The 15,784-nt window shown below is 44.1% G+C and overlaps 1 protein-coding gene across 1 annotated transcript; it reads left to right on the forward strand.

The window, feature by feature from the left end:
• Positions 1 to 7,674: 7,674 nt before the first annotated feature.
• Positions 7,675 to 15,357, forward strand: SDR42E1 (short chain dehydrogenase/reductase family 42E, member 1). The gene is made up of 3 exons (XM_061173113.1): positions 7,675 to 7,729; positions 11,641 to 11,733; positions 12,304 to 15,357. Exons 2-3 carry the CDS (start codon positions 11,666 to 11,668, stop codon positions 13,415 to 13,417), a joined length of 1,182 nt encoding a protein of 393 aa, XP_061029096.1. The 5' UTR covers positions 7,675 to 7,729; positions 11,641 to 11,665; the 3' UTR covers positions 13,418 to 15,357.
• Positions 15,358 to 15,784: the final 427 nt, after the last annotated feature.

Below are 15,784 nucleotides of genomic sequence, written 5' to 3' on the forward strand. Positions count from 1 at the left end.
GGGAGCAAAGAGAGATTTGAAGCCCTATGTTACTGACTTTGAAGATGGAGGAAGGTGCTAGGAGCCAGGGAATGCAAAGAATATGGCTCTGTAAACTGCAAAAGACAAGGAAAGAAATTCTCCTCTAGACCCTCCAGAAGGAACCAGAGCTGCCAACACCTTGACTTTAGCCCAGTGAAATTAATTTCAGATTTACAGCCTCCAGAACTGTAAGAGAATAAATGTGTACAGTTTTAAGTCACCAAGTTTGTGGTAATTTGTTACAGTAGCCATAGGAAACAAATACACTATCTCAAGGCAGATGATAATCCAGTTTCAGTCAATCAGAATATATTATCTCCAGTGTTTGGTTAAGAGATAATCACATGACCCATGACTGTCCAATCACAGTCTTCCCTGGGACTTTTGCTAAATGTAACAGAAAAAATCGTCTTTCTCAAGGATCCAAGGATAAGGAAGTTGTTGGCTTTGGTTGCCAATGAATCCCATCTTGTTGCCCTAGGAAGAGAACCACTCACACAGTAACAAGGGGAGCTGAGAGATGGGGAGACAGAACTCTGATGATGTTTGAGGCCCTGAAGCTAGATCCAACTTTTGAGCTTCCAGTTATAGGAGCCAATCATTTCTGCCTTTGATTTACCTATATTGGGATGGATTTCTATGATTTGCAACCCAAATAGACCTGATTAACATGGTTGGTATCTACATTATTCCATCTCTGAAAACAGTAAAGAACAAAAGTGGCAGAGGTAAGCTTTGCTATCTCCGGGGGTCTTTTGTGACCTACTAAGAAAGCTCCAAATACCTGAGTCCTGAGCAGAGAACCCTTGGCCAAGATGCTCAAAATAACATGTAGTTTTAATTAGCACTATTTAAACTCTTAGTTTAATCAGAGAAGGAGAAAGAAAAACCATTGACCCAAATAGGATGCTTGATAATTCTGAATAAGTGCTGTAAATGCTTATAAGAGAATGTTAAGATGCCTAATTGCTGAATAAATGAAATATAAACATTCATTTTGTTACTTGGAGAGTTCTTTAATATGTAATGGGGAAAAACAGTGTATGAAATGCCCTGTAAGTGATAAATGCTTGTTTCCTTTTCATCAATTCTTGAAACCATTAACCACCATTTAAATGTAACTCTTTTTTTTTTTTTTTCTATTTATTTCTCCCTTTTGAATCTTTTTCATTAGTGGAAGAAAATAGGTTTATCCAGGAGATAGAGCAGCATAGTAGAATGAGCATGGAGTGGAGAGGGATTTGGAGTCTGAAGCCTTGGCTTTTAACCCCAGCTTTGCCAATTACTAAATCTGTGACCTTGGGTAAGTTGCTGAATCTCACTTGGGTTCCAGGTGTAGCATGAGACTACTGTCAGGAATCTCTTACGCTTATCTGAGAGTTGTAGTGATAAACACCTTTTAGGGCAGTATCTCTCAGTCTTTACTGTGCATAGGAATTCCCTGGGGACTTCCAAATTTTGAAAGACTTTTGTGGATTCTTGTTACATTTGGAGTGGGACCCAAGATCTGCATTTTGAATAAGCTCCCAGGTGATGTTGATGTTGCTGCTTCACACTTTGGGGTAACAAGGTTTAGGGTGTCTTCCAGGCTCACAATGATTTTCCTTCTCTAGAAACTGCCTCAGCTTTTAGTGGTGGGCTATTAATAGTTGTTCTTGTACCCCCTTGCCATAGCTGACTACAGTAGAGGTGATTTCTGACCCAACCTCGGCCAAAAGAAGTTCTCACCTGCAAATCCGGTTTTGAACAGAGACAACCAGAGCTGGGACATTCATTCACTTGCTCGTTCATTCGGCAGTTCTTTTCAAATTCTCTCTGTTCCAGATGCTATAATGAGCAGTGGGGATATACCAGTCAATCAAGTGGGTCTCTGTCCTCATAGAGCATTCACTCTAGTAACATACAAGATAATTTCAGATAAGCTAAGTGCTTTGAAGTGATTGGCGAATTTCAAGGGTTGCAGGAGACCTACTTTAAACGGGCGTGTTGGGGAAATTCAAGCTCTGCCTTCCCTTTCTACAGTGACCCTGGAGACCACATGTTGAGTACAATGGCATAACAAATGAAAGAAGGCTGGGTCCCTTGTGATTGTGTGCAGGGGAGCCACTCACCCCTTCTCTGAAGGCTAATTGGACTGTGATGAGAGTGAGAAATAAACTTTTTTTTCATTAAACCACTGAGATTTCAGGGTTTATTTATTACAGAAGCTAGAACTGTTTACCATGAATACACAAATTGTTAAACTCTTTCTGAGATTCTAAAAGTTGCCCTTTTTCACTTAAATTAGCTAGAGCTATTCTCTACTACTTGAAACCCAAAGAACCTTAATGGATACACTTTCTGCGAGAATCGGATGAGCTAATAGGTATAGTAACGTATAAAGTGTTGGCCATCTGTGAGGAATTATAACAGTAAACTGATTTTTCTGAAATGTATCCACTTTCTGGATATATTATTAGGGAAAAAAACTAAAAAAGCATAGACATATAAACTCATACTGAGGTCAGTTTCTTCCTCTGGTCATTTCTATCTTAGAGTTCTTATTCAGACCTTTACAAAATCAACTCACTAAATTGCAGTGGAAACTAAGGAAGTAATTATAAAGTTTATAATTTTCCCTTAAAACATAAGTGCTTAGATTTTAAAAGAGTCCTTGGTGGCATAATAATATTAACATTTAAATTTGCCACAATTCTTCTTATGGGCCATCAACATGCAGTAAATCTGGGCAACCCTTAGATGACCCTGAAATTCCCCAAAGGAAATCTATCTTACATACTGCATCCTTGGAGGAATCTTTTCTTCCTTGGCTACTGGTCTGAAGAGCATGTTGCTGGTCACCTAGCCCCCTCACTAGCCTTCCTCTTCTCCTCTTCTAATCTTTGTGCATCCAGGGCAGCCAGAGAAAAGCTGTTCCTTAAGACTACTTGGTACAACCATATCTCAGTCTCCTAAGACTTATGGCTGAAACCCAGTTGAGGACAAGACAGACAAACAGACAAGATCAGAGAGGCCAATGCTGGGGACTTAGCTTTCTTCACATGGCCTTCATTAATTTTTATATCCCAGGGCTTGAGGTTTTCCTTGTGACTTTGTGGTCCCAGTGAAAATTTAGCAGTAAATGACTTACTTCATATGAGCTTCTTTGAGTCTGCATGTGGCAAGAGAAGCATATGAAGTCAAACTCCCATCCTTTGAGCCACCAAAATGAAATCCTTCGCAGCCAGGGGTCAATTCATGTGTGTGTGTGTGTGTGTGTGTGTGTGTGTGTGTGTGTGTGTGTGTGTATGCACACAGCGCCTGCAAATTTCCATAGAACCAGACTCCTGACGAGGAGACAAAATACTGGCCTCTCCGGGAGACCTCTGAATGTGGATGCCAACGTTCCTTTCTACATGGTTTTTAAGTCTTTGGTTCCTTCAGCAACAAAGGTTAGTCTTAGCATCATTGCCTGCTCAGTGATCAGAAATGGAACTGTAAAAATAGGGAAAATATGGAAACTCAGAGATAGAGATTTTAAAAGATACATGCGGAGTGAATATTCAGGAGTCTGGAGAGTCTCATCCATCCACCCATCCATTCATCCATACAAGCAATAACTGATGGAGCTGAGCCCCTCCTATTTATCAGGCACTGCCTGTGCTCAGCGTTGGGGGTACACAAAGACGGAGGTGGAAGTCTAAAGGCAGAAATTGGAGGTAGTTACAGCAGTAGATGTACCCTGAAAGGGCTCCCGCGAAGCTGGAACACATGGGTTGGACACGTCGGGGAGATTCATGGAGCGAACATGATGCATAGGTGACGGTGGACGAGCAACCTGCACATCATAGAGATGCCGAGACCTCCGCGCTTCCTAGAGAGGCCCGGAAGTGGAGCCAGGTGGCCGGTCTGACGGCTCCGGCGCCGAGCGCGGGCGGCGGCGATCGTGAGAGGCCTGGGTTGCCAGTCCTCGAGCAGACCCGGCGTCGCCGTCGTTTTCTGCCGCTGTGAGTGGGCCTGGGGAGGGGGGGCCGCTCCTCCGCGGGGACCTGGGCCCGGCTGGCGGGGGCGCTCAGGCTCGCACGCGCGTCGGGGCCCGCGGAGGGCGACCCTGCCCGTACCTGCGCCGGGTGGCAGCCCAGGTGGGACGAGCCCACTGGCTGCTGGTACGGGGCGCGGTCGTGAGTGATGATGACCTAAGTCCTCCCCTTTTTAGTTCTTTCGGATTCCAAGGAGCGGGGCTCAGCGTGGCTTTCTAGAATGTCGCGAAGGTCTCAAGCACAGGCTAGCTTCTGTTTCTCGTTTTCTTTTTTTAAAGATATCCGGGCCCCAAGCTCAGAGCTTTCAACAAGCATCTGTATCGAGCTAGACTTGATAAACATTTTTAATTTTCATCGCACTTTGGGGGTAAAGATTACCTTCTCTTGATGACAAATGATTCTGGTTTTCCATTTAAGTGGCCATGTAAGGTTACCATTTAAAATGAACGTATTTATTGTTAAAAGATAAGTAGTTTTAAATGAAACACAATAGGGAAGACAGAGTATCAGAGATACCAGGTGTGACAGAAATTTTGAACGTGGGAAGTGCACAACACTGCATTGTCCCAAGCCAGCTGGGGACTCCTACAGACCTGGCTTCAAGCCCTAGGTCCAGCTCAGCCACTGACACCTGCATAATTTGTGGACCAGTTTGTTTGTTTCTTTTTAAAAGATTTTTTTCCAACTTTACTAGGATATAATTGACATATAACATTGTGTAATTTTAAGGTGTACAATGTGATGACTTGTTATGCCTATATATCGTGAAATAATAACCACAATAAGGTTAGTTAACATTTCCATCACCTCACAGAATTACAGTTTTTTTGTGTGTATGGTGAAAACTTTAAAGATCTACTCTTTTAGCAACTTTCAAGCATGTAATACAGTATCATTAAATATGGTCCCCATGCTGTATGTTAGATCCCCAGAACTTAATTCTGTCTTATAACTGGACACTTAGACCCTTTGACCAACATTTCCTCATTTCCCCCATCCCGCAGCCCCTGGCAACCACCATTCTACTCTCTGTTTCTAGAGTTCAGCTTTTTTAAGATTCTTTGTATAAATGATATCGTGCAGTATTTGTCTTTGACTTATTTCACTTAGTATAGTGCCCTCAAGGTCCATTTGTGTTGTCACTAATGGTAGGATTCCCTTCCCTTTTCAATGGCTGAATAATATTTCATGGTGTGTGTATATATATATATACACACACACAGACACACACACACACACACACCACGCTTCCTTTATCCATTCGTCCATTAATGGGCACTTAGGTTGTTTCTGTGACTTAGCAATTGTGAATAATGCTGCAATGAATATGGGGGTGCAGATACCTTTTCCAGATAGTGATTTCATTTACTTTGGATATATTTATGGGTAGGCAAGGTTCTTAACCTCTAAGCCTTTTCCTCATATCTGAAAAGCTGAGGATAATAACTACCTCGGAAGATTGTCCTGAGGCTTCAGTGGTAAACCTTAAAGCACCTAGCCCATAATTACTAATAAATGCAGCCATAGTTGTTATTTTCATTTTAGCTAAGAGGAAACGGGATCAGAGAGGTTCAGTGACTTTGCCAGGGTCACACAGGGAATTGGTGGGAGAACCAAGTCTAGGACCCAGATTTTCTGATTTCTAACCTAGGAAGCTTAACCCTGCCTCCGAACTCTACCTCATGGGAGGGGATGGGGCGCCTCCTGCCTCCCCTCTGGAAATTGGAAGGACCCCTGTCAGGTTGCAGAATATGTTAGCTGTTAAAGCCCCTCCAGGACTCAGGTCAGCACTGACTTGGCTGCTTCAGGTCAGGGACTCTGCACAGCCCCGAGTGCTTGTTGTGGTTGAGGCGTAAGCTGTGGAGTCAGACGCACCTGGGTTCCAGTAGGTACAGCTCCCTGCTCCCCCATCTACTAGCTGCAGTAAATGGGATTAACCAATTACTACTCGCCTCAGAGGGTTGTTAGGAGCATCAGGGGAAATGATTTGTGGAGAAGGCCTAGCACGATGCCTAGCACACAGTAAGTGCTTAATAAATGACAGATGACAGTACTTTGATATGTTGAAGTGGCAGGCATGCTGACCTAGAGGGGAGGAAGCACAAGTGTAGTACTTGCAGGTACAGCAGAAAAGGGCATTTGAAACGTATGCAGAGCATTCACTGCATTTGGATTTACCGGGTGTGTGATCCACCAAATACTCCTCGTTCCTGCAGACATTCCTGGGGAAATGGCCTAGGCTTGTATGGAGTTTATGTGGTGGTTTGGGAAGCAGGTGGGAAATACCAATTATAAAATTATGTAATTACTTTTATCATAAGCATCATGAATAATTGCAAGGATCTTTTGTGCAACAAATATCTAGGCAAAAGGAGTTTGAGTGGGTAGCTGGATTAGAAGATAAGGTGATGAGAATTAGCTTCCCTGCCCACCATCAGTTGTATTCAAAACTGTGTGTGCAAGTACCACTGTTTGTCATTAGTATATCAACTTTCCACTTAATGCTATGCCCTTAGTTTTCTTCCCAAATGTGTTTGGCCTTTTAGGTTTTGCACCTCACATCCTTTTATCTGTATCAGGGTGACTCTCCTTATTGTTTCTAACTACTTCTTCATCTTTATGGCCTTGACTGCTTTGTATTAAACACAAGTAACTTTCAGATCACATATGGAATTTGAACAGCACCATTTCTAAGCCCTCTAGTTTCAATATACTTTCCTGGTCTCAATACAGTAAGAACACAGTTACCTTTTGCCTCTGGTCAGTACTTGGGCAGTAATTTAAAACACACCATCAAAGGGTTAAGCTACCTGGAGATATTTTTATCTTCCTTAAAGTAAATACAGTAAACTTGTGTTTTTATGAAAGCCATCTTCAATTCTGCTCTCTGTTCTGTACTGTAGTGGCGCCTAGGTTTGTATATTGCATTATAATACCAGAGAGTTAGTCGCATCGTCCTCTTGAACCCTGGGGATGAAGGAACTGTGTGCATAAGTTAAGGTTCTTATTACTGATCCTTCGCATTTAATTAGGTCTTTGTAAATCCGAAGTACTCCTAGTCATTTTTATGAGTTTCTTCTCATACTTTCCCTGTGAGATGTCAGTTTTATTACCCTCGTTCTATCTTAGTATTATCAAGGGGTCAGGCAGATTTTAAATTTCATTTTTTCTTGTTTGTAATTAAGATTCCTTTTTTTGGATCGTGTACTTAACCTTAACCTGTATCTGCTAAAATGATGGCTCAGATCAAATGTGACCCTCCCCCCCACCCAGAGGGAAGCAGTTACTGAACAAAGCCACGTTTTGGAAGAGGCTTAAAGCACCTGAGATTATAAACACTGGTCTGAGTACCCAGCCCTAGAAGGAATCAGATGGAAACTAATAAAACAGAAGCCATGAAATATAAAAAATCAGGCAGCTGATTGAGAGCAAATTGTGTACACTCTCTTTCTCCCCCCTGGCTTAGTGTTCATGGGAATTTCTTTTGGTTGCCTGCAAAATGTGTTTGCTGCGATTTTTCTGTGCTCGTTGACGCAGGGAACCAGGAAAGGAGGAGGTGGCCTCTGGGTGATACCGTTCGTTAATGGCTGGTCATCTGCGAAGGTTGCAGGCTTCTTTCATTGCTGTTTGTCTTGCGAAATTATTACGTTTTCCGTACTCATCACCACGCGTCTGACCCTGCAGATCAGGTCAGTTACACAAGTTCTTGCCCCAGATCATTCTGGAACGAGTTGGAAGGTAATGAGGAGTGGCATGAATAGGCCTGACAGGCACTCTGAAGCGTTGATAATTTGAACTTGTACATTCCTGGCGTGATTAATGTGCACATGAGCCATGACTGACCTGTGGTCTTATGACTGGACTGGAATGTGCAATTTTAAAAAACAAAGGACAATGAAAGATTAGGAAGAAATTCTGTTGGAAACTTTTTAACTGGGCTCTTGTTAAATGGAGGCCTTGTCCATTTTCTGATTTCCTTACAGAGGAATTCTTGTGGAGATGCTAAGAATATGTTAACCTTTTTTATCTGGCATCCTCTTAATGAAAACCCTGTTAACCAAACAGAGCATTTCTAAAACCCGTGTGTGCTGTTTTGGTTAATGACGTCACCTTCCTCAGACTTCACCTGGGCCCCGCCTGCTGCCGCCTCCTCATCCTAATTTCAGTTGAGCACCCTGGCATTTCACCCTCATCAGCCCTTGCCTAGACTCTTTCCTCCTCCAGGGAAAGCGTAATCTTTCACACGGACCAAAGTGAGCCCGATGTTCCGTAAACGTACAAAGACCCTCTGTTGTCTATAGCAGCGGTCCTCAACCTTTTTGGCACCAGGGACCAGTTTTGTGGAAGACAGTTTTTCCACGGACTGGGGGCCGGGGGCGGGGGCAATGGTTAAGGTGGTAACGCGAGCGATGGGGAGCGGCGCACGAAGCTTTGCGCGCCCGCCCGCCGCTCACCTCCTGCCGTGTGGCCCGGTTCCTAACAGGCCATGGACCGGTACTGGTCCGCAGTCCAGGGGTTGGGGACCCCTGGTCTATAGAATAGAGTTCAGGCTCCCCCGAAGGGGATGCCAAGCTGTCTCCAAACCGACTCCAGCCATCTTTCCGCCCTAAATCACCAGCCACACACTTTGGCTTCAGTTTGCACACCCCGTATCGGTTGCCCAACACAAGCCCACCCTGTTGCTCTTCTGTTCATGTGTGATGCCCCCTCAGCCTGTAGTAGCCCTCTGCCTAGCCTCAGCCTGCATCCGTCCTCCCGTTGTCTCCGGTCCGCTCTAGCGCCTACTCTTCAGTGAGGTCTTCTCGGACCTGCCCTTCAGAATCAATTTCTCCCATCTCCCCTCGACCTCGGTGCTCCCACGGCACCTGGTTTATACCAACATTATTGCAGTAATCTTGGTTTCTCCTTTTTGCCATGTACTTTAGGTATTGGCAAAAGCTTCTCTCCTCCAGCATAAGCTCCAGAATGCAGGAATTCTGTCTCATTTTGCTTTATGTCATTTTCATGCCAGAACTTTTCTTTTTAAGAGATAAGTTAAATTAAAATGGCAACATTGATTGGCATACATAATAACGACTCTTAGACACTGCAGTGCCCTGCATAATTTGTGCCCATCATCATTTTACTAAATTGCATGTATTATTTCACAGTGTTCAAAATCATCCATAAGTTCAACAAATACTTGTTGAGTATCTACTCTCTCCGAGGTTCTGGTGGGAACATGCCAGTGAGAAAGGCTGAAGGTCTCGGTTCTCATGGCACCTATGTTCTGTTGGAAGGAGATCGGTAGTCAGAAAGGAAACAAATAAATTTAGATAGTGAAATGTGCGATGGAGAAAACAGAGCAGCGTTTAGATAAGGGAGAGCTCTTCTAGAAGGGGGTGATCAGAAACGCCTCTTTGTGTTGAGTAAGTAGCACTTGAGCAGACCTAAACATTGAGAAAGATGCAGCCAGGCAAAGATCTGGTGCAGAGGTGGTTCACACAGAGGTGAAACAAGAAGTGTGTGTAGACCTCAGGGCACAGATGAGCTTGGCATCTTCAAAAAAAGGGAAAAGTTCAGGTGGCTGGAGGGTACAGTACCAATGGTGGAAGAGTGAGCTGAAGTCAGAGAAGGAGGTTGCCACCAGGTCGTGATGGTGACAGTAAGAAGTCTGGGTTGAAATGTCAGTGACTGACATCTTCTGTGTTTGGAAGCAGCATCTGTTAACAAAGTCACGTGATTACGTTAAATGATAGAATTGACTACAGCAAGTTTTATGGCTACTCCAAATCCAAGTGGGAGTGTTCTGCACTCAGAAAATAATAGAAACATAACGTCACTGTTGGGTATATTAAAGGGATGCCGGATGTTCATTCTTTACAGATTTTCTTATAAGCACAACAGTGGCAATTGCTTCGTCAAACCTTGGGACTCCATCGGGCATCCTCCACATCATTTTGCTCAGTTTTCCTAATATTTCTCACGCTTCTGCATACCCTCAAGCCACTGAGACAGTCACTTGCTGAATCTTGTCTTCAACTGTCACACCAACGGATTTCTGCATGAATGATCTGATTAGCTTTCCTGGCACTCAGATCTCCTTAGTAGAGTTTTCCAGAAGAACCCAACAAACTTTTTGTAACCCTGTGCTTTTGAGAGATCTAATCGTGGTATGTGGGAATGTAAGAGAAAAATCAAATCCCCGGACTCTAGAGCTTGAAGAAAAGGAAATTCAGGAAGTGACATCCGTGGAGTGCCTGCACTATGTCAGGCATTTTTCATACCCTATCCCATTCTGTCTCCATAAGCCTGTGAGCTTATCATTAGCTTCGCTTTTTAGATGCAGCAACAGGCACAGAGGGGTGGGCTTGTCCAAGTGATAGGGCTCTTGGTTGCTTGCAGTCTCCCTGACTAACCACACCGCTGACTTGAGTGAGTGTGTATGTGTGTGTATGTATTCCCAACGCATTTGAGGACCTGCATGCCTCCTGTTCCATTTCTTCTTAAGTGGAAAGAGTTGAGTGGCCCACTTTTTGCTTGTTCTGTCTTGTTTTTGAGAGAAAGGGCTCTTGGAGCCTTGAGAAAATAATAAAAATATAAAAATAATTATTATTTTAGCATAGAAGCGGCGGGAGGGAGAAGCAAGATCCCCATAGGTATTGAGCACGTGCTGTACTTGGAAGATTTCCTGGGTGGGGGAACATGGTTTGCTACACAAAGGATGTTTTTGTCCCCCCCCCCACCTTTTTTTTTTTTTTTACATATAGGGTTAATAAAACACCAGTATTTTTTAAAAATAAATTTATTTATTTATTTATTTATTTTTGGCTGCGTTGGGTCTTTGTTGCTGCACGCGGGCTTTCTCTAGTTGCGGCGAGCAGGGGCTACTCTTCGTTGCAGTGCGCGGGCTTCTCATTGCGGTGGCTTCTCTTGTTGCGGAGCATGGGCTCTAGGCGCATGGGCTTCAGTAGTTGTGGCTCACGGGCTCAGTAGTTGTGGCACACGGGCTCAGTAGTTGTGGCACACGGGCTTAGTTGCTCCATGGTATGTAGGATCTTCCCGGGCCAGGGCTTGAACCCACGTCCCCTGCATTGGCAGGAGGATTCTTAACCACGGTGCCACGAGGGAAGTCCCAAAACACCAGTATTAAACTGTGCTGTAGTGTGCTGTTTAAAAAAAAAGATGTTGGAAATTGCTTTAAAGTTCTGTCCTGGATTTTTTTCTGGTGTGTGGGAAAAATGCCTCTCCCTACCAAATGTGAAAGACTTCTTTTCAAAAAGGCTCTAATGTTTTCCAAGGATTACATTTGGAGAGTGCTTTGTGGTTTTCAAAGCACTCCCATGTACGTTATCTTATTTAACCTTCACATTGACTTTGCCAGGCAGTCAGGGCAGATATTACTGTTCCCATGGTTCATAGGAAGAAATGTGAAGCCCAAGAAGTGAAAGGAGGGGGGTGGGGAGGAGTTGGTTAATGTCACAAAGCCATGACGGGAACCTAGGTCTTAGCTTTTCTTTCTACTAGAGCGTATTGCCTTTTTGTTTTTGTTAACCCCAAATGAGGGACAATCACATTCGCATCTGGCTCAGTAACAGTGATGCATACTAGTTTCTTACAGGTCCAGTTACCTTTGACTGCCATATATGGATTCCCAAAAATCTCTGAAGGAAACAGTCCTCGTTACGGGAGGAGGTGGCTATTTTGGCTTCCGGTCAGTGCGTCTGCAAAATATGTCCATGGAATTATTTTACTGGTAGTTGCTGGGAAAAGTATAGCTTTCGACTCACACTAATGCAGTGTAGACTCTTACTTGTTTGTATAGTGTTAAACCAGGAATGAACCGTGTTGCCCACGGCTCAGATACTGAAATGGAGAACTACAGGTACATTCTGCTTTAAGAAAAATTCTTTATAAAGCCATTGAATTCGGGAGGGGAGATATGCACACCACTGAAAACAATTTAACATAATCGCTGTTTTTTCACAGTTACATTATCATTCATAAATATTCTGAAGAATAGATGGTGGGTCCTAGAATGGGGGGTGGGGGAATGTAACATGTAGACATCACCGTCTTTGAAGATAAAGCCTCTCTCATTTTAATTTAAGTAAATGTGAAGATTCTCATTTTTGAATATTTGCATAAGTAAGACTTGTACCAGTGAACATGTAAAGTGAGGAACTCAGGATAAGCCAAGAAGACTGGGAAAATTATTTTACACACTTTTCCTAGGCACAGCTTAATAGTGATTTGATCTAACTTTTACTCTTGCTTGTTTCAGCCTAGGCTGTGCTCTGAACCAGAAGGGAGTCCGTGTGATTCTGTTTGACATCAGCAGCCCTGCTCACACCATTCCAGAAGGAATCAAGTTTATACACGGAGACATCCGCCACCTCTCTGACATAGAGAAAGCCTTCCAGGATGTGGATGTCGCTTGTGTGTTCCATATTGCCTCTTACGGTATGTCAGGGCGCGAGCAACTGAATCGAAACCTGATTGAAGAAGTGAACGTGGCGGGCACAGACAACATCCTCCAGGCTTGCAGGAGGCGAGGGGTGCCAAGGTTAGTTTACACTAGCACCTTCAATGTCATCTTCGGAGGTCAAGTTATCAGAAATGGAGATGAATCTCTGCCTTACCTACCTCTTCACCTCCATCCTGATCACTACTCTCGGACCAAATCTGTTGCAGAGAAGAAGGTGCTGGAGGCCAATGGTACAGCCCTGGAAAGGAGTGATGGGGTCTTGAGAACCTGTGCTCTGAGGTCGGCTGGCATCTATGGGCCTGGAGAACAAAGGCACCTCCCCAGGATAGTAAGCTACATTGAGAAGGGCCTGTTCAAGTTTGTGTACGGAGACCCCAAGAGTCTGGTTGAATTTGTCCATGTGGATAACTTGGTGCAGGCTCACATTCTGGCTTCAGTGGCCCTGAAAGCTGACAAGGGCCACATTGCCTCTGGGCAGCCCTACTTCATCTCAGATGGCAGACCTGTGAACAACTTTGAGTTCTTCCGGCCTTTGGTTGAGGGCCTGGGCTACAAGTTCCCATCCATCCGCCTGCCCTTGACTCTCATCTACTACTTTGCTTTCCTAACCGAGACGGCCCACTTCATTCTGGGTCGACTGTACAACTTCCAGCCCTTCCTCACCCGCACCGAAGTTTACAAAACCGGCGTCACACATTACTTTAGCCTAGAGAAAGCCAAGAAGGAGCTAGGTTATGAGGCTCAGCCATTTGACCTCCAGGAAGCAGTAGAATGGTTTAAAGCCCATGGTCATGGCAGAAGTCCTGGAAGTCGTGACTCTGAGTGTCTTGTTTGGGATGGGCTGTTGGTCGTACTCTTGGTTATAGCGGTTCTCGCATGGCTGCCGCCTTCTGTGATTCTGTCAGTGTGAAGGAGGAGCTAGAAATAAGGAGCTGATCACACTTGCTGAGATGGTTTTCAAGAAACACAGGTTTGGGACTTGGTGGCGCAGTGGTAAAGAATCCGCCTGCCAATGCAGGGGATGCGGGTTCAAGCCCTGGTCCAGGAAGATCCCACATGCCGCGGAGCAACTAAGCCTGTGCGCCACAACTACTGAGCCGGCACTCTAGAGCCCTCGAGCCACAACTGCTGAGCCCGCGTGCCACAACTACTGAAGCCCGTATGCCTAGAGCCTGTGCTCCGCAACAAGAGAAGCCACCGCAGTGAGAAGCCCGCACACCGCAACAAAGAGCAGCCCCCGCTCGCCGCAACTAGAGAAAGCCCGCGCGCAGCAACGAAGACCCAACGCAGCCAAAAATAAATAAATAAATTTATAAAACAGGTTTGAAAAATAGATAGACAGATAGATAGATACCTGGTGTCAGATTTTGGATCTCCAAATCGCTGCTTAAGAATAGATTCTTGGATTAAGTCTTCATTTCCTACCTCCTTGCACAAAACATGAAGGGAGAAATAGAAGCAAAAGAGGGAAGAGATATAGGGATATATGTATATGTATAACTGATTCACTTTGTTATAAAGCAGAAACTAACACACCATTGTAAAGCAATTATACTCCAATAACGATGTTAAAAAAAAAAAAAGTTTGAGATTTGGTTCCTTGGGTCCTTCTTCTTTCGATCAGTACAGTAGAAGTCATTCTGGAGCCATAGATCTAAACTTGCTTAGATGGGAAATGTCTTACTTGAATTTCTCAGAAGCCAAAAATGTACTTAACTTCCGTTCCATACACTCGGCATCTGCTTCACGCGGGCTAAAACACACACTGATACGGGAACGGCAGAACGCTAACAGGCTTGAAAATGTGTGAAAAACACCAACTGGGCTACATCCCTACCGCCCAAGCCTCTGAGGAGATGGTGGCCGTTGCAGGGGAGGCACTTGCTGTTCACGGCATGCGTTTTGGGACTTAGCTTTTGCCCTTTGTGATATAAGGGTATTATGCCTGTGTGACCACATGGTAATGTTGATGTTGACACAAATAGACCTTTCTCTTGCCTCGCAGGATTCTTTTGAGGGTTAAATTACACAAGGCATATAAAGTGCCACTCAACACACTTAAGCCATTATTTTTATCAGTATTGTTATTACGCATTCCTTATGAGGGTTTTCTTCCTCAGGGTATTCTGTTTAGAGGGTGCTGTTGTGACTGACCTTTCTGGAATGCCTTTGTGGTGTGTCCTCAGAGTCTGTAACGAGCGTGTTTAAATATATTCAATGTTTGTAAAGTTGTGGTCTCTGAGGAGAGGTTGAAGTCTAGGAAACAGCTAAAAAGCTGATGATTCACGAGGATTCAAGCTAATGATGCCATTTGCAATTAAAAAATAAAGCATAACTCTCAAGTAATAGACTGTTTTTCTTACTGGGAAGAATTTCGGTTCTCTGAAGGCCACTTCCAGTGAGGAATGTTCTGAACGATGGCGGCATTGTCTGGCCACCCCGGGGACTGCTGTGGCACACGTTCAAGTTGCACTGTTGCATGGGAACCGAAGTGGAAAGAAGAGCCAGAGTCTTTAGCCAGTCCATGATTCCAGCTATAGAAAGGACAGTATTCACACATCTTAAGAAGGACAGATGGCTGTGGAAAGTCATGTTAGAGTTGTCCTGAGAGTATTTGTAGGAGGAGGATGCTGGAGAAATAGGCCCTGGCGCCTGCCGCCTGGCTGTTTTGGGAAAAGTGCTCAACTTGATACCAGAAGACCTGCAACCATGAATATCTTGTGTGGCCTTAACCAAGTAGCTGAAGCCTCTGTAGGGCCTCAGTTGCCTCCTTTGGGAAATAGGAATGACTGTACTTGCCCTTTCTACACAGGGTTTGTTGTGAGCGTAAAATAAGACACAGCGAAAGTACTTCTAATATATAAATTGCAACGGGAATATGAGGTGGTAGTGATTGTTTTTAGTAAAATATCTGTAGAGTCTTTTATATCATGAGATGCTTTTGCTTTTTAGTCTGAAGTTAAGTTGTCTTGAGTACCTACAGCATATGTAACACTCCAGGTGCTAAAGGGCAGGTTTCTCTGCCCTTTACAGACTTACAGTCCAATAATGACATGGTGTGTCCATACGCAAAGGTGACTGAGAAACCAGGTAAGTACAGGAAAACATTGATCCGTTGTTATTGAGAGGTCTCACAGACTTTCAAAACATGTTTTTATTGAAGTCCTTCAAAAGAATGATAGACGTTTCTCAGTTTTCTTAAACCAGGTATAGTGAGCACGGGGAGGGGGAGGTGTTTCTTGTTTTGTTTTTGTTTTACACAATCAAGGTGTCTAAA

This window comes from Eubalaena glacialis, chromosome 18, assembly GCF_028564815.1.
Source record: "Eubalaena glacialis isolate mEubGla1 chromosome 18, mEubGla1.1.hap2.+ XY, whole genome shotgun sequence".
Taxonomy (NCBI): domain Eukaryota; kingdom Metazoa; phylum Chordata; class Mammalia; order Artiodactyla; family Balaenidae; genus Eubalaena; species Eubalaena glacialis.

Excerpts from the sequence above, each read along its gene's own strand:
- SDR42E1 (XM_061173113.1), top strand. The coding sequence starts at position 11,666 with ATGGATTCCCAAAAATCTCTGAAGGAAACAGTCCTCGTTACGGGAGGA. Across the intron at positions 11,734-12,303 it reads GGTGGCTATTTTGGCTTCCG|CCTAGGCTGTGCTCTGAACC; the intron begins GTCAGTGCGTCT and ends TGCTTGTTTCAG.